The sequence below is a fragment of the Neomonachus schauinslandi genome, chromosome 6 (genome assembly GCF_002201575.2).
Source record: "Neomonachus schauinslandi chromosome 6, ASM220157v2, whole genome shotgun sequence".
Taxonomy (NCBI): Eukaryota; Metazoa; Chordata; class Mammalia; order Carnivora; family Phocidae; genus Neomonachus; species Neomonachus schauinslandi.
This window is the reverse complement of record NC_058408.1, coordinates 39,132,280-39,149,358: the sequence shown is the minus strand read 5'-3', so window position 1 is coordinate 39,149,358 and position 17,079 is coordinate 39,132,280. Positions and strand designations below refer to the sequence as shown.

At 45.0% G+C, this 17,079-nt stretch overlaps 1 protein-coding gene across 2 annotated transcripts in view; it reads left to right on the top strand.

The window, feature by feature from the left end:
* Nucleotides 1-17,079, top strand: part of PTPN14 (protein tyrosine phosphatase non-receptor type 14) — a 177,593-nt gene that overhangs the window by 156,757 nt on the left and 3,757 nt on the right. For both annotated transcript variants that reach the window (XM_044915926.1, XM_021682758.2), the window contains 5 exons: nt 3,278-3,421; nt 4,793-5,011; nt 8,049-8,177; nt 10,142-10,376; nt 13,900-14,063. In XM_044915926.1, the coding sequence (XP_044771861.1) occupies nt 3,278-3,421; nt 4,793-5,011; nt 8,049-8,177; nt 10,142-10,376; nt 13,900-14,063 (891 nt within the window). The remainder of the gene's footprint in view (nt 1-3,277; nt 3,422-4,792; nt 5,012-8,048; nt 8,178-10,141; nt 10,377-13,899; nt 14,064-17,079) is intronic.

The following is a 17,079-nucleotide window of genomic DNA, read 5'->3' as shown; positions in this document are numbered from 1 at the left end:
TTTTTTAAAGATTTTATTTATTTGACAGAGAGAGACACAGCGAGAGAGGGAACACAAGCAGGGGAAGTGGGAGAGGGAGAAGCAGGCTTCCCTCGGAATAGAGAGCCTGATGCGGGGCTCGATCCCAGGACCCTGGGATCATGACCTGAGCCGAAGGCAGACGCTTAACGACTGAGCCACCCAGGTGCCCCTGTAGCAACATTATTACTTTAGACAAATTTTCAGAACATTCCCAGCAGCTCCGATTTGGCCCTGAGTAGAGTAGCACTAAGAATTTGGTACAGGCATAAGTTTTTCCACTTTTTGCAAACCTAGAGGGAAATTGTGAAAGATGTGCTTGTGCCTCTGGCCAATAAAACCATTTGGCTGGGGGATGGAATGAAACACGGGGGTGGCGCCATGGGGGGAGAGCTTTCCCAGCTTGGAAAAAGTCATGCATTGGTAGAAATGGATTTTCAGCACGTCTTGGCCCCAGGGGCTCCTTTACCACAACTCAAGAACCTGTGAGTTCAGCATTCGGCTCTGCTATTTCCCCTGCTGATTTGATGTTTATTGACACCTACATGGTCCCGTAGTTTCATGGTGGTCATCTTCATCCTCTCCTCTTGTTACCTGTGTTCATCAAAACCCTGGATCCATACCCGTGGTTCTGACTCCCTACACAGAGCTTCATGCATCATCACAGAGAAGCAAGGGAGTGTCCACTGTTTTTCCTGCGTGCTTTCCCACCCCATCCATATGGATAATAGCAAATAACTGATTTCACCCCTTAATTGTAGCTCAGGAACATCATTACCCCATCCCTACTTCATTTTCCCATTGACTCTTTTTTCCCCCCCAAATTATATATACTCAGGAGCTCAGGGACTGCTGCCCTTGGCTGGTGTCTTGACCTTAGAGAAGGACTAGGAGGTTCTTCAGTGAGCCACTGTGTCAGTGAGTGGCTCTGAAGGTTGGGATGGTTCTCCATCTGCTCTTTTTTATCAAGAAACTCCCTCCCCCTCCCACCCCCGTGCCCTTCCCACATCTCAGATGCTCTTCTGCCCTCCCCACCATGGGCAGCTTGTGCCTGGCTTGTTAGGAATGGGTAAGAATGGAGAAAGCTGTCCAGGCTTCTCTAGGATAAGAAAACAGAAAATTTAACCAAAGGGGAACTGGAGGGGGACAGGTATGGTGAGAATGTCCCCTGTGGGCAACTCTCCATAATTTTGGAGCCACTTGTCTCATTGATGGATGATTCAGGCCCGCCATCGTGGTAGGGTCCTCCTTCCGGCTTCTGCTGCCGTGAGCACATTTCACTGTTTGTAGCCCCTGAACCCCAAATCGGGTGCCAGGAACAGAAAAGGCCAAATCAGATTTTTGAGTTACTTATTTTTTATCTCTGGTAACAAGCTGATAGGATAGGTGAGAAGGAACTAAGAGAAGTCGTTTATCGCTGGGGTTTCGGTTTTCAGTAGGTAACTAGTAATCCTTTCCTGAGAAAGACATGTTAGTTACTTTTTGCCTTAGGCCTCGTTAGTGTCACCTTATGGTACAGATGGGAAGGAAGCAGAAGGACTGTTTGGAGGACCTTAGGGACATTTTTTTTTCCCAAAATGATTGCTTTTCTCAGAATTTTGCAAAGGAAGTGAAATGTTCCCATTTAAAAGAGGTGACGGGGAAAAAATTATTTCTCACAGACACAAACTAATAAGCAGACAAACAAAAGCCCAAAATTGAAATCTGGAATCTTCAAAGTCTTCCTGGGATTGAGAGGCCAGGGCCATTCTTTTGGCTGAAGGTGAAATCCGCCTTTTCTCACTTTCCCACAGTTAGTCTTCCTCTGAGATGTTCCTTTAGTTTGTCTGCTGGGTCGGTCCTGTCACTGGATGAAGCATCTTATTGGCGGCCGTCACTCAGAAGGGCCAGAGCTCCGTTCTGACTAGGTGACATTGAGAGGCTGATGGGATGCATGTGGGGTTCTAATGCCCGCCCGTCCCCCGACACTTGGAATAATCCGCTAACCCTTTGTCCTCCACCAGCACCATGGCTCCATCACCACACCTCTCGGGGGAGTAACTTTTTAAATGATAGACTCAGGAAAAAAAAAAAAACACCTTAAGCCTTGAAGAGAAGCCAGGGATAAGATGACCCCCTTCACCTGTGGCAGCCAAAGGAATCTACAGAACGGTTTCACTTCTGTTAGGATCAAAATCTTAAATGCTGTTTAACTCCTCTGCTCGTATGCTTTAGGAAGTTCTGCTATTCTTCTGCCTTCTAAGACAAAACTATTTTTGGGAAATGCTCTCACTGGCTAGCCTGAGTAAAAGGAGATTTCTTTTATAACTCAGTCTGTTTAGGGGGCACAAGAAAGCACAGCAGTAGACATAACAACCAGAACCTTGACTGATCCAGTTTCAGAATGTTGGTGCAGGTGAGGATGGAGAGGAAATCAAAATGCCACAAACAGGGGCCACGCATTGACCTCCAACCCTTTCCCAGAATGGGCTGCTTAGCCCCCAAATCCATATTCTCCCATAGCTGTGTCCCATTCAGTCCCACCCTGGTCATTGGGAGCCATGGTGCCCATTCCTTGGGGCCTTTTGGACACAGCAGGAGGGGTGATGCCTCAGGGATCATGTTAGATGACCACAGACTTTGGTCTTGGCAAGTCTGCTAACCCACATCAGCCCTCGTACCGGGGATGGTATCCCAGGGACCAAAGCTTCGATATAGGATTAACATCCTCCATCTCAGCCCCTCAGAATGGAAACTTGGGAAGGTTGTTCTTTATGGCTTATGAATCTAGATTTCTTAACAATGCAGCCAACAATGTTTATAGATTTTTTTATCACTTAATCTGTATAAAAGGTCCATCACTGTGACTGGATTGGATTGTTCATGACGCTTTTTCTCTTTCCCTCGTCCTGTCTTCCTTCAGCCCTTACCTTCCGGAAGTGTCTTGCTAGTACACAGTTTTGCTTTTTTTTTTTTTTCTTTTTTTCCTTTTTGAGTGAGCCCCACGACAGGGAGGTATTTGCATGGAGTCTTTGCTCTTACTTGTTTGTTTGTTAGTTCATTCATTCATCCATTTTTAGATAAAAGCTCAGGAGTCCCGGAGGAACTGGCTTCCGCAGCACAGTGGGAATAATGGGAAGGCTGTGTTTGAATTTGCCCCACTAATGGTAGATTGTCTGCATTCCTTGGCTGGGGAGTTACAGATTTGGGGAGATTAAAACACATTCCAGCATTCTACCCGTATAATAAACAATGAGAACATGCCTTTTCTTGCCACAAGAATCTAGAGAAGCAGAAGATGGCAAGTCTGGAGGCGCAGAAGCGGCCGCTCATGTTGGCAGCATTGAATGGACTCTCGGTTGCCCGGGTCTCAGGGCGGGAAGAGAGTCGAGCTGATGCCACCCGAGTTCCCATGGACGAGAGGGTAAGCGCTGGGCTTGTCAAATGTGTGATTCATGCTCTGTGGTCTTGGGATTCCAGAGCTCTCTCCTTGCCCAAACATGCCAGCACTAAGGTTTGTTTGATGAATTAATTCTCCAATTTGAGCTTAGCAAGACCCGGTGCGTGCATTGTATTAAATCGATTCTTTCCAGCATCTCAAGTTTCTTTGTCGAGTCGGCATCACGATGCCTGCATAACGGGACCAGCCCCTAACAGGCTGCGTGGCCTTGGTCCAGTCATTCCGTTTCTTTGGGCCTGTTTCTGTTTTTGCAAAACGAAGAAGTTAAGCCATTGTTGTAGGTCTCAAACCTCTATGAATTTTGTGAACCCTTTCTTAGGGAGTGATTATCTTACCCAAACACTTAAAGGATTCTTTTAATAGACCATCCCCTTGTTTGGCTGTAAAGGTGGCTGATTTATCATTGTTAGGATAATGCATTGTGAGAACTTTGGTTTTGAAAAGCAGGAAGAAGATCCATGGTAGTGTTTTAGAGGTGAAGAAAGGTGTTCCTTTAGTTCCTGAAATTCCTGTCCGGTTAAGAAACACGTGTAAACAAAAATTTTTTTTAAGACATTTATTTATTTGACAGAGAGAGACAGCGAGAGAGGGAACACAAGCAGGGGGAGTGGGAGAGGGAGAAGCAGGCTTCCCACCGAACAGGGAGCCCAATGCGGGGCTCGATCCCAGGACCCTGAGATCATGACCTGAGCCGAAGGCAGACGCTTAACGACTGAGCCACCCAGGCACCCCGAAACGTGTAAATTTAATAGAGTGCTAGTACCATTCCTGTTTTAGATTTCTGCCAGCATATATGAAGTATTAGAAAGGTTTTAAAGGCAGAAGGGACTTTAGAGGAATCCCCATTTAATCCAGTGAATACCATGTTTGTATAATTAGTTTGGCCATGGGAAAAATAAAAGACAGAATCTCATCCTCAGAACTAGGAACTATGGACCAGTACCATCTTAAATTTAGCTCAAAAAAAAAAAAAAAAAAAAAAAAAAACCCCGCTCTGGCAGTGGAGAAAAGGATGATGTTTGGATAATTGAGATGAACATTCTTCTTATCACTAGGACTTTAAATAGAGGTGTTAATAACGAAAATAGTGATGTTGAATTTCAGTTCTTGCCTGGCCTTACTGACCGGTTCTGTTTAAAGCATGAGTGAGAAGGAAACTGGTTATTAGGCCAGAGAAACTAGCAATGTGGTGAATAAGGAGACCAAAATAATCAAGCATTCATTGTATGTCCTGAAACTGCTTATTAACATGATCACTGCAGATATTTAAAGGAATCTGACTTGGAGTTTTTGGATAAGGTAATCCAGAGAGCTGAAGGTTAATTTCTGTTGCAGTTCAGAACCCTGAAGAAAAAGCTAGAAGAGGGAATGGTGTTCACAGAATACGAGCAGATTCCAAAGAAGAAGACGAACGGCATTTTCAGCACAGCTGCTCTGCCCGAAAACGCCGAGCGAAGCCGCATCCGCGAAGTGGTCCCCTATGAGGAGAACAGAGTGGAGCTGATCCCGACCAAAGAGAATAACACAGGTTACATTAATGCCTCCCACATCAAGGTGAGAAGGGGAGTGTGTTGGGGAGGCTTGAGGAAGATCGCTGGGTTAGGGGCAAAAATGCAGGGAGAAAAAAAAATCGTAAGGCTCCGGCTGAGCATCTTGGCTTGTCCCCAGTCCCCGAGGGAGTGGTTTGAACTCCTGTGCGTCTCAGTCAGTTGGAAGGGCATGTCTGTCTCTGCAGAGAGAAGGAAGCCTCGCAGCCTCAGGGAAAACCTCAGGTCAGCTATTTCTGCAGCCTGCTCACCACAGAGGGTTTCACTTTTTCCTGAGTTATAACTCTCCCTAATGCTCACAGGGAAAAGCTGAGAATTGTCCTCTTCAGTTCGTAATTAGCACATGATGGAGACTTTGGAAGTTGCAGGCATTGTATTTCTCCTGTCAATGAAGTTTTTAGGATGTTCAGGAGCAACGGAAACTTACCAGTTCTCCCTGGTACTTCTACCGGTTATGTGCTGTCCTGCTAAGGTCCCAAATTTGCATGTTATTTAGAAGAGTGGATTCATTTAAACACAAGCCAGAAAGGTGTGGTTGATAGTGACTCTTGCAAGATTGACTGCATTATTCAGTGCATGAATATCGTTAAATTTTTTGTTGGTATTTCAGATACTTCAAATCTTCACATCTCAGTATTTCATCAACTTTAAAATTAGCATAGCTCGACCCCAGCTAGAATTTAGCGTTCTAGATACATGTGTATGTATATGGTTAAATGCTTTCTAAATGGCTTACCTTCCTCAGTCTTCCTAGTAACAGAACATAGTTGCTTAGAATGTCACTGTAAATGCACTGACCTCCAAAGTGGGAGAATTTATTCATATACTGATATTACAGCAGGATGTTTTTAAATAATACACAGTTCATGTTAATAGTCCTTTATGATCATAACCTTATAAATCTGTTTCTGGCCTTTTTGGAGTTATTTCCTTTCTTCATTGGACTTTCCAACTGTAGCTGAATTTTTGGTAGCTTCCTTGAGCTTCTAAAATACAGCCAGATGTCTGGTGCATGTATCCATCATAATAGTTGCAGGACAGAATAGGAAAAGAATACTGTGGTTGGGTGGAGGGGTTTTGTACACGGAGCATAGACAACTACCTGTATATTTTTAAGTACCAGAAAGTACTGTCAAAAAATGTAAAGTAGTAACAATTGTGGATCATATTGGGTACTTTAGTTTAATTTTTGAGAGTGAAAACTAAAACTATAAAAAATGAACCTCAGGAAACTCTCACGTAAACTGACACTAGTCAGTTTCCTGGGCTTAATTTAGATTATGAAATAATAACCAAAATAACGAACCAAACAAAGATAAAAATCACACAGCTGCTCCTTGATAGAATGTCTTTGGAATCTGACATAGCTATACTGTGCTATCTTCTTCTTTGGGCCAGATATCCTTCACCATTTTCCATCTGCTCTTGCCCATTGGGTATTGTTAACAGAAGCATCCCCTTTCTCTCTATTCTCCGAGGCTTACATTTCATCTTGTGGATCTGAGTTAGACATGGGTGCATTTAATAGACCCATAGAGCTTGCAAGAACTTGTCCTTGTGTTTTTGGAATAGAGTTGTATATCTTGCCAATGTTTTCTCCCTGGGTTCCAAGCAGCTATTAACACAGAGCAGAGATTGATTTGCTCCAGAGGTAGAATCATCACATCTGTGAAATCTACCTCAGTAGCATTGGTTGTTGTGTTTTTAATGCAGTTTTTAATGCCCTCCTGTCAATACTTGGAATTTGCTGAAAGGCCCCAGGCAGCCGCATACTCTGGAAGTATTTATGATTCCTATATGTTGGGTGCCAGAGAGGCTAATGTCTAAAATCACAATTCCACAGATAAACGAAACTCCTGGCCAGCCAGCCAATATATGAATGTTATCTCCCACCAGTACTTGGAAAATGGATTTTGCTTGCCAGCTTTTGACCTAAACATGTCTTGTGTAATGAGACAATAACTGACATTGTTTTTGTTGGAATCCAGTTAGTATATAGTTTCATAAAATAAATGAGGGAAAAACGTTTCAAACAATGATCACTTCATGCTCCAAGAACTATCCAGAGATTTGCACTGGTGGACTTCTAAGGAGGCCTGACTTTGCACAGGAATGGAAAGGAACACAGAAAAAATGCACCCCCACCCCACCCCACCCCCTGCCAAAGGGCACAGTTTCACCCTGACAGCATGACCTTCAACACTTTGGGCACAACTTCCTCATGACTCTCCGTCACTGATACTTAATAGCTGCAGAATTAGCCTCCCAAGATCACCCTGAGCTGCACGGGATAATGCTTTCATTATCCAAAATCATCTCATGACTCCGAAGTTTGTTTGGATACTGTGGTACTGCACAAGGGAGAAGTTAACAATCAAATACCATGTTTTGTTGATTTAAGTGCATTTGTGCCACCTCCACTCTATATGGCACCACGGAGCAGCGGGAATGATGGAGGCTTACGACACAGTTCATAGCAGGTCATCGGTACAAAGACATCGCTTCCAAAGGGATGTTATTCCATAGAACGCTTTTTTTTTTTTTAATTGTTTGAAAGGATGCCAGAGAGTACTGTGCCTCAAACTGTGGATCCCAGTATAATAGTGGGGTGTGAAATCACTTTAGTAATCAGGACCAGTTTGGAATTGTATGTGTGTGTTTTAAATAGACTAGATAGAGAAGAGGGAAGAATAGAAACGATCAAAGTACATTGCACATAGTAAGCACAAGTATTGTTTCTGTAACAAATTCTGTTGGGCTATACACAGCCTTAGGGTCATGTAATGTGTGTATGTTTTTAACACTCACTGGTTTGTATATAATTGAAATTACAGACAAAAATTAGGTGTATTTTAATAGGTTTGAGTGGCAAAAAGTATTTTCATGTGAGAATGTGTCACCAGGCTTTTTGATAATGGCACTAACCCATTTGGCCAAAAAAATATTATCCGGGGTTTTCAGGTAGAGACAGATGGACCCACGGTCAGCAGGTAACGCTGTCCTGGATTTGGGGTTCATTTACCCTTGCTTTCCTTGGTTTCCAGGTGGTGGTTGGTGGGGCAGAATGGCACTACATAGCTACTCAGGGGCCCCTGCCACACACATGTCACGACTTCTGGCAGATGGTGTGGGAGCAGGGAGCGAACGTGATCGCCATGGTCACTGCGGAAGAGGTAAGGGCACCGGGGGTACAGCTGTCTGTTCCCGGGGGTGGGGGGTGGCCAGAGATCGGCTTTGCATCTGGTGACCTCGCTGCCTCATCCTGCTTCCTACAGCACCATTTCTCTGCAAATCCTTTTTCTCTCTGGCACCCATTTCTTTTCTCTTCTCCTACATAGACTTGTTTTATTTCCCAAAGATAATTTATTGTCGTATCCCATTTTCATCCAGCTCTTTAGCGCTTTTCCTTAGACTGCCATAAACTAAAATCAATCAAACAAATAAGAACCAAACTTCGGTTCAGCCAGCTCACTTTTGTGTGCCAAACAAAGCAATCATCTTTCCCCTGGAATTTGAGGGAGAACTTTGGGGCTGCTGTGGGAAAATCAGCACATGTTCCCCACCTCGGACGTAGCCAGCCCCACACGCCTTCATGCTTATCAGCTGAAAAGAGATCAGAAACTGTTGTTCCTGTAGAGGTCTCTCTATTCTTTGGGGAGAGAGGGAAAAAAAATCTTTTTCTGTCTTTGCCAAGCCAAACATAGTTTTTCTGTTGTAACTAGAGAACTCTGCGTGGTGTTATAAAAACTGGCGCACAGCATTGGTCAACCTAGTGGTTTGCTCGGAGCTTGCCGCCTTTAAGGGAAGGAGTTTTGTGTTTCTTCTCTTGTCACATCCTCCTTTTTTTTTTTATTTTAACCCCTTCCTTCTCTTCCTTTCATGAAATTTTAACTTCTGTTTTGAAGTCTTTTAAGGGACCAGCTTCATCTGTCTTTCACCAGTATCTATGGTAAGGCATACCCCCTTCCTACAAAGTTTTAACGGGTGGGGAGCAGTGAACACGTTTCCTTCATTGACCGTTCTGAGCAGTTGCTTTCCAGAACCGCCCCTTAAGAAGATAGTGGTGAAAGGCACTTCAAGCCCTTTAAAGCCAGTGGTGCTTCTCTCAGCTGACCCGTATGACCTTCCCATGAAGAGTAAATTCTCCATAAAATCTCTAGAATTGTTTTATCGTCTTATCAAATCTCATTCCTGGAAGGGATTCATTCAGCTCAATGTAGTGTGTCATCTGTGCTGATCTCCCGGGCATGGTGGCCGACAAGATAGGCGTGATCCCTGTCCCCAGGGAGCTTCTCTCCTGGTGGGAGGGACCATACAAAATGAACAAATAAAGGAAGCTCATTAGGAGTCACGGCCACCCACGAAGGAAGTGGAAGGGAGGATGGGATAGAGAGTGGTGGGGGTGCTGCTTTCAATCAGATGTACAGCCATGGGCCCTCCGAGGAGGTTGCAGTTGAGCTGAAAGGGTGACCAGAAGGCCAGCCTGACAGACACGAAGGCTGGTGATCTGTGTGGTCGCCAAAGGCTTAGAGTCTCTTGGAATTTGTCATCCACTTGGACACTCAGGAGTGATAGAAATTGAAGCTCAACCTACTTTCACAGGATTGGTCAGTAAAAGAGGCAGGTGTCTTTCAGACTTAAGACTGTTCAAGCAGGTGAGTCAGGGCAGGAGCGTTTGTGTCCCCCCGGGGGGTGTGGCCCTGTAAGTGGGGGGGGCCATCCGAGCTCCTCCCACAGGTCTGCCCACTGCTCAACCCTCCTCTGCCTCCTCCCACTTCCTGCTCTGGGGTTCCTTCCAGGCCACCGTCTGATCCACCCCCCCACTCCAGTGACATAACTGTGCAAACCTTACACATAGACCCCATTTTGTTCCTGCTTCTGGCCCCTCTCCACTAGCTCTTCTGCGACTGCAGCTCGGTTGTCAGTCTTCTGAGTATTTCCTTGCTGTAACTACCCTCGTGAAGCTTATTAGCTCTTAGCGTCAATGCATGGGATCTCCCCTGTGATGGAGACTGCCCAGTGCCCTGAATTCGTGACCTAGAAGCTACTCGCATTTCCTCTGTCCTCAGATTTTAAGATGAAGAGGATAAGAGCTTCCCCTGACTTATTTCCAGTTTTGCTTTTGTGTGTGATTCAGGAAGGCGGAAGAACCAAGAGCCACCGATACTGGCCCAAACTGGGTTCCAAGCACAGCTCGGCCACCTACGGCAAGTTCAAGGTCACCACAAAGTTCCGAACAGATTCCGGTTGCTATGCAACCACAGGCTTGAAAGTCAAGCACCTTTTGTCTGGGCAGGAAAGGACGGTGTGGCATTTGCAGTATACGGACTGGCCAGATCACGGCTGCCCAGAGGATGTCCAGGGATTTTTATGTAAGTTTTTTCTTTGCAGTCAGAATTTTACCAGCTGCCTCCATGGTCTGATCAGTTGGAAGTGAAATGGAAAGAGAAGATGTTTTCTCATAAGTGGCAAAAATACTATGTCATTGAAGTATATGTCCCTCCATATGGTATGAATAGAGAAGAATACATGTCGTTTATCATAGTCTCCTTACCTTTTACCCAAATAAGCTGAAACTGTGGTAAACTAGTTCATTCTATCTTGATGTAGGCTTTTGGGTATTCAATAAATGGCTACTCTGACAGATGTCACATGTCTGAGCCTTGGAAACATTATGTTAAGTAGAAGAAACCAGACACAAGAGGACAAACATTGTATGATTCCATTTTAATGAAGTACCCAGAATTGAAAACTTCACAGAGGTAGAAAGGGGGAGTAGAGAATAGAAAGTTATTGTTTGATGGGTACAAAGTTGCTGTTTGGGGCAATGGAAAAATTCTAGAAATGGATCCCGGTGATAGTTACACAACCCTGTAAAAAAGACTTATTTTTTATTTTTCATGGGGGTTTGTGTCTCATAAGCCTTGCATTTCCCTTCCGTATAGCAGAAATCTCAATGAGTACTTTCTGGTTACCTCTGATTAAGATACGGGGAATTATTGAAATCAGCTTGTTTTTGAAACCATCATTTTTGAATTCATCAATATATTTCTGAGAGAGTATGGTTTCCTTAGAAGCTCATTGACCTAGAATATATGCAATACTCTGTTTGAAAAGCCAGAAGTTGAGTGTGTGCCCACTGCATTGCAGGCTGTGGACCAGGCTCTCAGCGCAGGGAAGAGACCGTCTCTGTTTTGAAGGCACTCCTGGGCTCATGAGAAAAGCAGGCCAGTGAGGACAGTCCGGGGGCTGAGATCTGACACTACCGCCATCTGCTTTTTGGAAATGGCTACAGTGCTCCCCCTTCCTTTCCCACAGTCTGGCCTAATTGTCCTGCACTTGTGGGGACACCCATTCCTGCCTCTCCCAGTGAGGCCTCGGCTCTCGGCAGATTTCTTACCAAGATGTTGTTGACTGTCCAGCTGAGAGCAGACAACAGTGGGAACATCACCTGGAGGTTGGATCACGCCAAACCCTTGATTTTAGTTTGATATTTACTTAGAATTGGGGTATGCGCAGAGGAGAAGGGGGAGAGAGAGAGAATACGTTTCCAAGAACCTACCAGTACCATTTCAGCAAGTTCCAGCGGGAAGCTTCTGACGTATATGTGTTCACTGACGCGAGGACTTCATTTCCCACTGGGGCAGTGATGATGGGACTTGAGGGGCGGTCACTGACAGAGACCAGGAGAGGAATGGGAATCAGAGGACCTAGAGCACGGTCTAGAGAGGGCTAGTGCCTCGCCCGAGGTCAGTTACCTGTAGCTCCAAATATTCCTAAGGAGGGCAGGGACCTTTGTAGAACTTTCTTTCCTCTAACAGTGCTCTTTTTAATTTTTTTTTTTTTCTGGTAATCTTTTGCTAATTGATTTACTAGAATTATCTCCAAGATGCAGAAAATGGAAACAATAAAAGTAGATCAGTTTGATGATTGGTGAACAGCTCTGATAGAAGATTGAGTCTGTAAGGTGATGAAAATTATAGTCCGATCTTCTCAATCAGAACCAATTTAAGGAAGGCCCATCTAAATTACTGAAAAACAGAGACTATTTTTTAAAAGATTTATTTATTTTTTATTTTGGAGAGAGAGTGGGGTGGGGGCGGGTGGGTGGGGAGGGGCAGAGGAAGAGGGGGAGAGAGAATCTCAAGCAGACTTCCTGGTGAGCACGGAGCCCCACGCGGGGCTGTCTCACGACCCTGAGATCATGACCTGAGCCAAAAACCAAGAGTCAGATGCGTAACGGACTGAGCCACCCAGGCGCTGCCATAGAGAATATTTTTAAACAATGTAAATTTAAGTGTGCTGGGGGGTGGGGGTCTTCGAAATGTTGGCTCCTCCAGGTTTTTAGGAATTTAAAAAGATTTTTGCCTGTGTTTAAATTAGATTCCCTGCAGGCAGGGGACTTAGGGCACATTGTCTTCCAGCCTGGAGAAGTCTTCACTGAGTTACAGCTTAAGGAACTTTATTAACGTCACTGCTAGAGAGAGCATCCATTTTAATCCAGTTTTTCTGTGTTTTATGAAATTCCACGTGGTGGTAGCATCTGCTTTATGGATCAATATTCCTTTTACTTCTCTTCTTAAATTTAGCACAAGAAAAGGCTCTCTTTTGTGTGTGAACGTTGCCTTTTTTGTCAGAGAGTGCACGGTCACCAAATTTCTCTCCTCTTTTACAGAAAAGTTGTGAGAATTCCATGCACGGTATTTAGCTCACATTGGTCCCAGATAGTAACTGCTCTGTCTGGTCATCTCAGATTGCCTTCCCTCTGTTTGGTTTTGTTCTAGCTCATTTTACGTTACTGGTGGTGATGGCGATGGTGGTAATAGTTTATTTTGGTAAACTACTTCAGATGACTTTTTAATTGCATTAATGTTATAAAGGCAAATAGGAGTTCGTGTTAACTGTATGTAAACAGATGCTTCCAAGTTACTAGACAGGTTTGAATTCACTTTATTTTCTCTCCAACAATTTGAGCGCTTCCCCAGTCTTGTTTGCAATGCTGCATCGGGATGAGATTTTCTGAGTATCAAGAATCTTTAAATCCGTTTCTCCCCTGAGCTAGCTACTATAAAATCTCTATTACTAATTGACTTTTTCCAGTTCTTGGACTGTTTGAGGATTACATTTTATAGACTTTTCCTTTTTCTCATGCCCATGAACAAGAAAAATCATTAAGGCTTGTACTGCTGTAATTTTTCACTCATGCCCAATTGGAATAGTGAGCAGACCCCTGCGCAGCCCTGCCGAGTCAGGCAGATGTCAGGAGGGACGTGGGAGGTGACAGGACCCCTCCACTCCACACACACCTTGCCTCCAGAAAGGGGAGGGCTCAACTTGAGCTGCTGACATGACCCCATGGAATCTAAGCTGAAAAGCAGGAACCACCCCCCAAGCCTATTTTAAAATCTAAAAACGAAGTCAAGCCTCAGTTGACATTCACTCATTCAGTGAGGGGAAGGAGGAAGGGGCAGATGGATGCTCTTCCCACCAGAAATTGGCTCTGACAGGCGGGCGTTTCAAGGGGACCTAGCTGGTGTTCTGATCCCAGTCTGTTAATAGTAGGAATTGCTGTAAGTAATGTCGAGAATCATCTGCTTGGGGGACTTTGGGATTTGCAGAGGGAAAACAGAATTTAATTTTTAAAAAAGAACTATTTAATTTAAAGAACAAATTCTCCCGTGGACTAATTGACTCCCAGCTGGTCCTTTCTGGATCCAGGACCGTACCGTGGGTACCAGCCCAATAATTACGGTCTTGTAAGAACTGTAAATTATTGTCACTTAAAAAACAAAACAAAACAAAAAAAAAAGATTCACCCTCCGTTTCCCACCCCCCACCTTCTCGTACACAAAGCCACGTAGGACTTTGGTGACGGGATTTGCGTTTGTCTTGCAGCCTACTTGGAGGAGATCCAGTCGGTCCGGCGCCACACCAACAGCATGCTGGAAGGCCCCCGGAGCCTGCACCCCCCAATCGTTGTCCACTGCAGCGCGGGTGTGGGGCGGACCGGCGTGGTCATTCTTTCTGAGCTGATGATCTACTGCCTGGAGCATAATGAAGTGAGTCATTCGCCATTTTCCTGAATACTCCACCTTGGGGACAAATGTACACCGCAGCCAGACCTTCCCCGGGGCCCTTTTCATTTCCAGGGCTTCATTTCCTGTCTTCTGACAAGAGTTTTCCAGATCCATGATTCCTAGTTGGCCTCTGACATTTACAGCCTTTCTTATCGTCCGCCTTTCTCTGCTCCATGTAGACACGCAGATAACACACGCAAGAAAGCGATGAAAGTGTGAGATAGGAAACACTGAGAAAGTCTGCTCTGCATCGCGTCTGCTTCCAGGAGGCTAGTGTTGTGCAGCCGGTCTGGTTTTATCGTGGATCGTCTTCCACGGTGGGTTACCTGGTCACAGGTCGTCTAGATGCGACTTGCGTTTCTGGGACGTGTTTTGGCTGAAATCCTATGTGAAAATGTGTATACGGGATCAGTGTCTTTCATTCTTCAGAGGGAGGTTTAATTTAAAGAGGGTCATTTGCTCTCGTCTAGGCGGGCAGTGGGGTAGCACAGCAGGGTCGAGCCTCTGAGCGCACAGACATGGCCTGCCTGTGCCGGGGCTGGACACCTCGCTCTTCTCCCCACAGAGGGGAGCTGCGGCTGTGGGGCATCCCCCTGCTGCTCGAGGCCAGGGAGTCGTATGGAGGGGCTTTGGATTTCATGGAGATGAGATCAAATCAAATCCGAGGCTAAAGAACCATTCTTCTGCCTTCTATTCACATGGGTCTTTGGGGGTTTTAAATGGCTGTCGCTTCTTTTGTTGATGTTGTTAGTTGGGGTCTTCAGAACAGCCGTGTAGAGGAGCCGGGCACATGTCAGTCGTCCTGCTTTAGAGAAAAGGAAACTGAGGCCCAGAAACAATTTAGTGACTTGTCCAGTGCCACATGGATCTCAAGCAGTGGTGCTAAGGTGAGAAGTGCAGTCTTCTACCTCCTGGCCCCGAGTTCTTTCCTGTCTTCACTCTGCTGGCAGATGCCAAGTGCCATTGGTTCTTGTCCCCTTCCGAAATTATACAGGGGTGCCTGGGTGGCTCAGTCGGTTAGGCGTCTGCCTTCAGCTCGGGTCGTGGTCCCAGGGTCCTGGGATCGAGCCTTGCTCAGCAGGGAGCCTGCTTCTCCCTCTCCTCCCCGCTCATGCTCTCTCTCTCTCTCAATAAATAAATATTTTTTAAAAAATTAAAAAAGTATCTACATCTTGGAGAATCCAAGGAAACTTGAAGTGGCTCATTAGTTGTTAAATTAGGGAATGTGACAATGCACATTCTGTGAGAGAATTGATACAATATATGGATTTACTCAGTAGTATCAGTGGTTTGAAAATCGGATTAAATATTGCCCCCACAAAATGTGTTATATTGAAACTTCCAGGAAAACAGTAAATACCAAGTTTGAACATGTTCAAAGGATTTTTAAACTCTCTGCCTATATATAGTTCATTTTGGAAACTTTGAATCCGTATATATGAATGTGCTGCTAAAAAATAGAATCCGCGGGGCGCGTGTGTGGCTCAGTCCGTTGGTTTTGGCTCAGGTCATGATCTAGGGGTCATGGAATCGATCTCTACGCTCAGCGGGGAGTCTTCTTCTCTCCCTCTCCCTTTCCCTTGCCTCCACCGTGCTCACACACTCTCTCTCTAAAATAGGTAAATCTTTAAAAAAAAAAAAAAAGTAGAAACGGGATTATACCAGAAGTTGCCTATTTTTAAAAACAGACATTCTGTTGATAAGCAAAATGCCCATCGCAGAATCAGCTGAGACTACCTAACAGGAATTTTGTCATCTTCTGTGAGTTTTTATCCTTTTGTCTCACATCATGAGATTTCTTGTTTGTTTGCTCCCGTCACTTCTAGAAGTCTCTAGAAGGGTCTAGTAGACTGAACAGCTTGCCATTGAGTCCCAAATCAACTCAGTGCTGGGGAGATGGAAAGAGATGAAGTGGAATCAGGGTATATATGGCCTGAGTAAATCCAAGCTCCACTGGAGACCCCAGTGGCCTCCAGACGAGGAGGAAGGGCTTCATTGTCATCCCCTCCCCACTTGGCCGTCTTACCACCCCCTTGTGTCACTGTCTTCCCCACAGTCCCCTTCTGTCTTGTCTGACATGAAAGATGGTTCTGTTCTGAGCTCTTTGGAGACCCATCAGAAGCTGAGCCTCAGTAATGTGATGACATGAAGGCTCATTGACCACCAGATGTTATTGGCCCAGTAGAACATAAACAGCACATGTCCAAGCCAGTGTGGTGCTGATTGAGGGATTCGGCCATTAGGGCCTCGCATGGACTTGGTGAGGGCTCAGGGTGATTAAATTCTCTACAGTGTGTCCAAACATAGTGGATTTCCTCAATGCCCAGTTGCATGCCAGAACATTCTTTGCTGGAACATGGTCAGTCCAAAAAGGACTTCTGTTCCCATTGATATTCAAAGATAGCAAGATGACTCATATTGTTCACTTCCCTTCCCCTAGCACAAATATAGCCAGCCTTATCTGTCCCATTTCCCATCACTGCTATTGGTAGATGGTTAGGGGAAAAAAAAGTTCTCTACTTTGTTCTGCTTCAGGCCTGGCTAGTAAGAGTGAAACCCTTATTTCAAGAGAAGAGTGGAACATGTTTACCTTTTTTGTTTGTTTTTTAAGCGAAGATTTTGGCAAATAAATATGAAATTGTATGTCCCGTTTTTCTCTTCTCTCAACTTCCCTGCCTTCTTTCCATGGCTTCTGGATTTAGCATACTTTATATTGTAGTCTGTAATCCATACAGTTTTAGTTTTGTCAGTGAAATGCCTTTTCTTTTTCCTGAAACAGAGATGCTTGCAGTGAGCTCAGGTAGCTGTGAGGTGGGGAGGGGAGGGAGCTCTCCCAGGCTGCTCTGCCAAGCCTCTTTGTGGCCCACCACTTTGGGTCCCTGAAGGTTAGCTTGACATTTTAATGCCTATACTTTTTTCCTAGAAAGCATTAGTTTTATGGTTCGCGATACTCTCCCTTGCCCCCCTGGATTGAGTGCTCTGTCCTAGATTAGTTCCT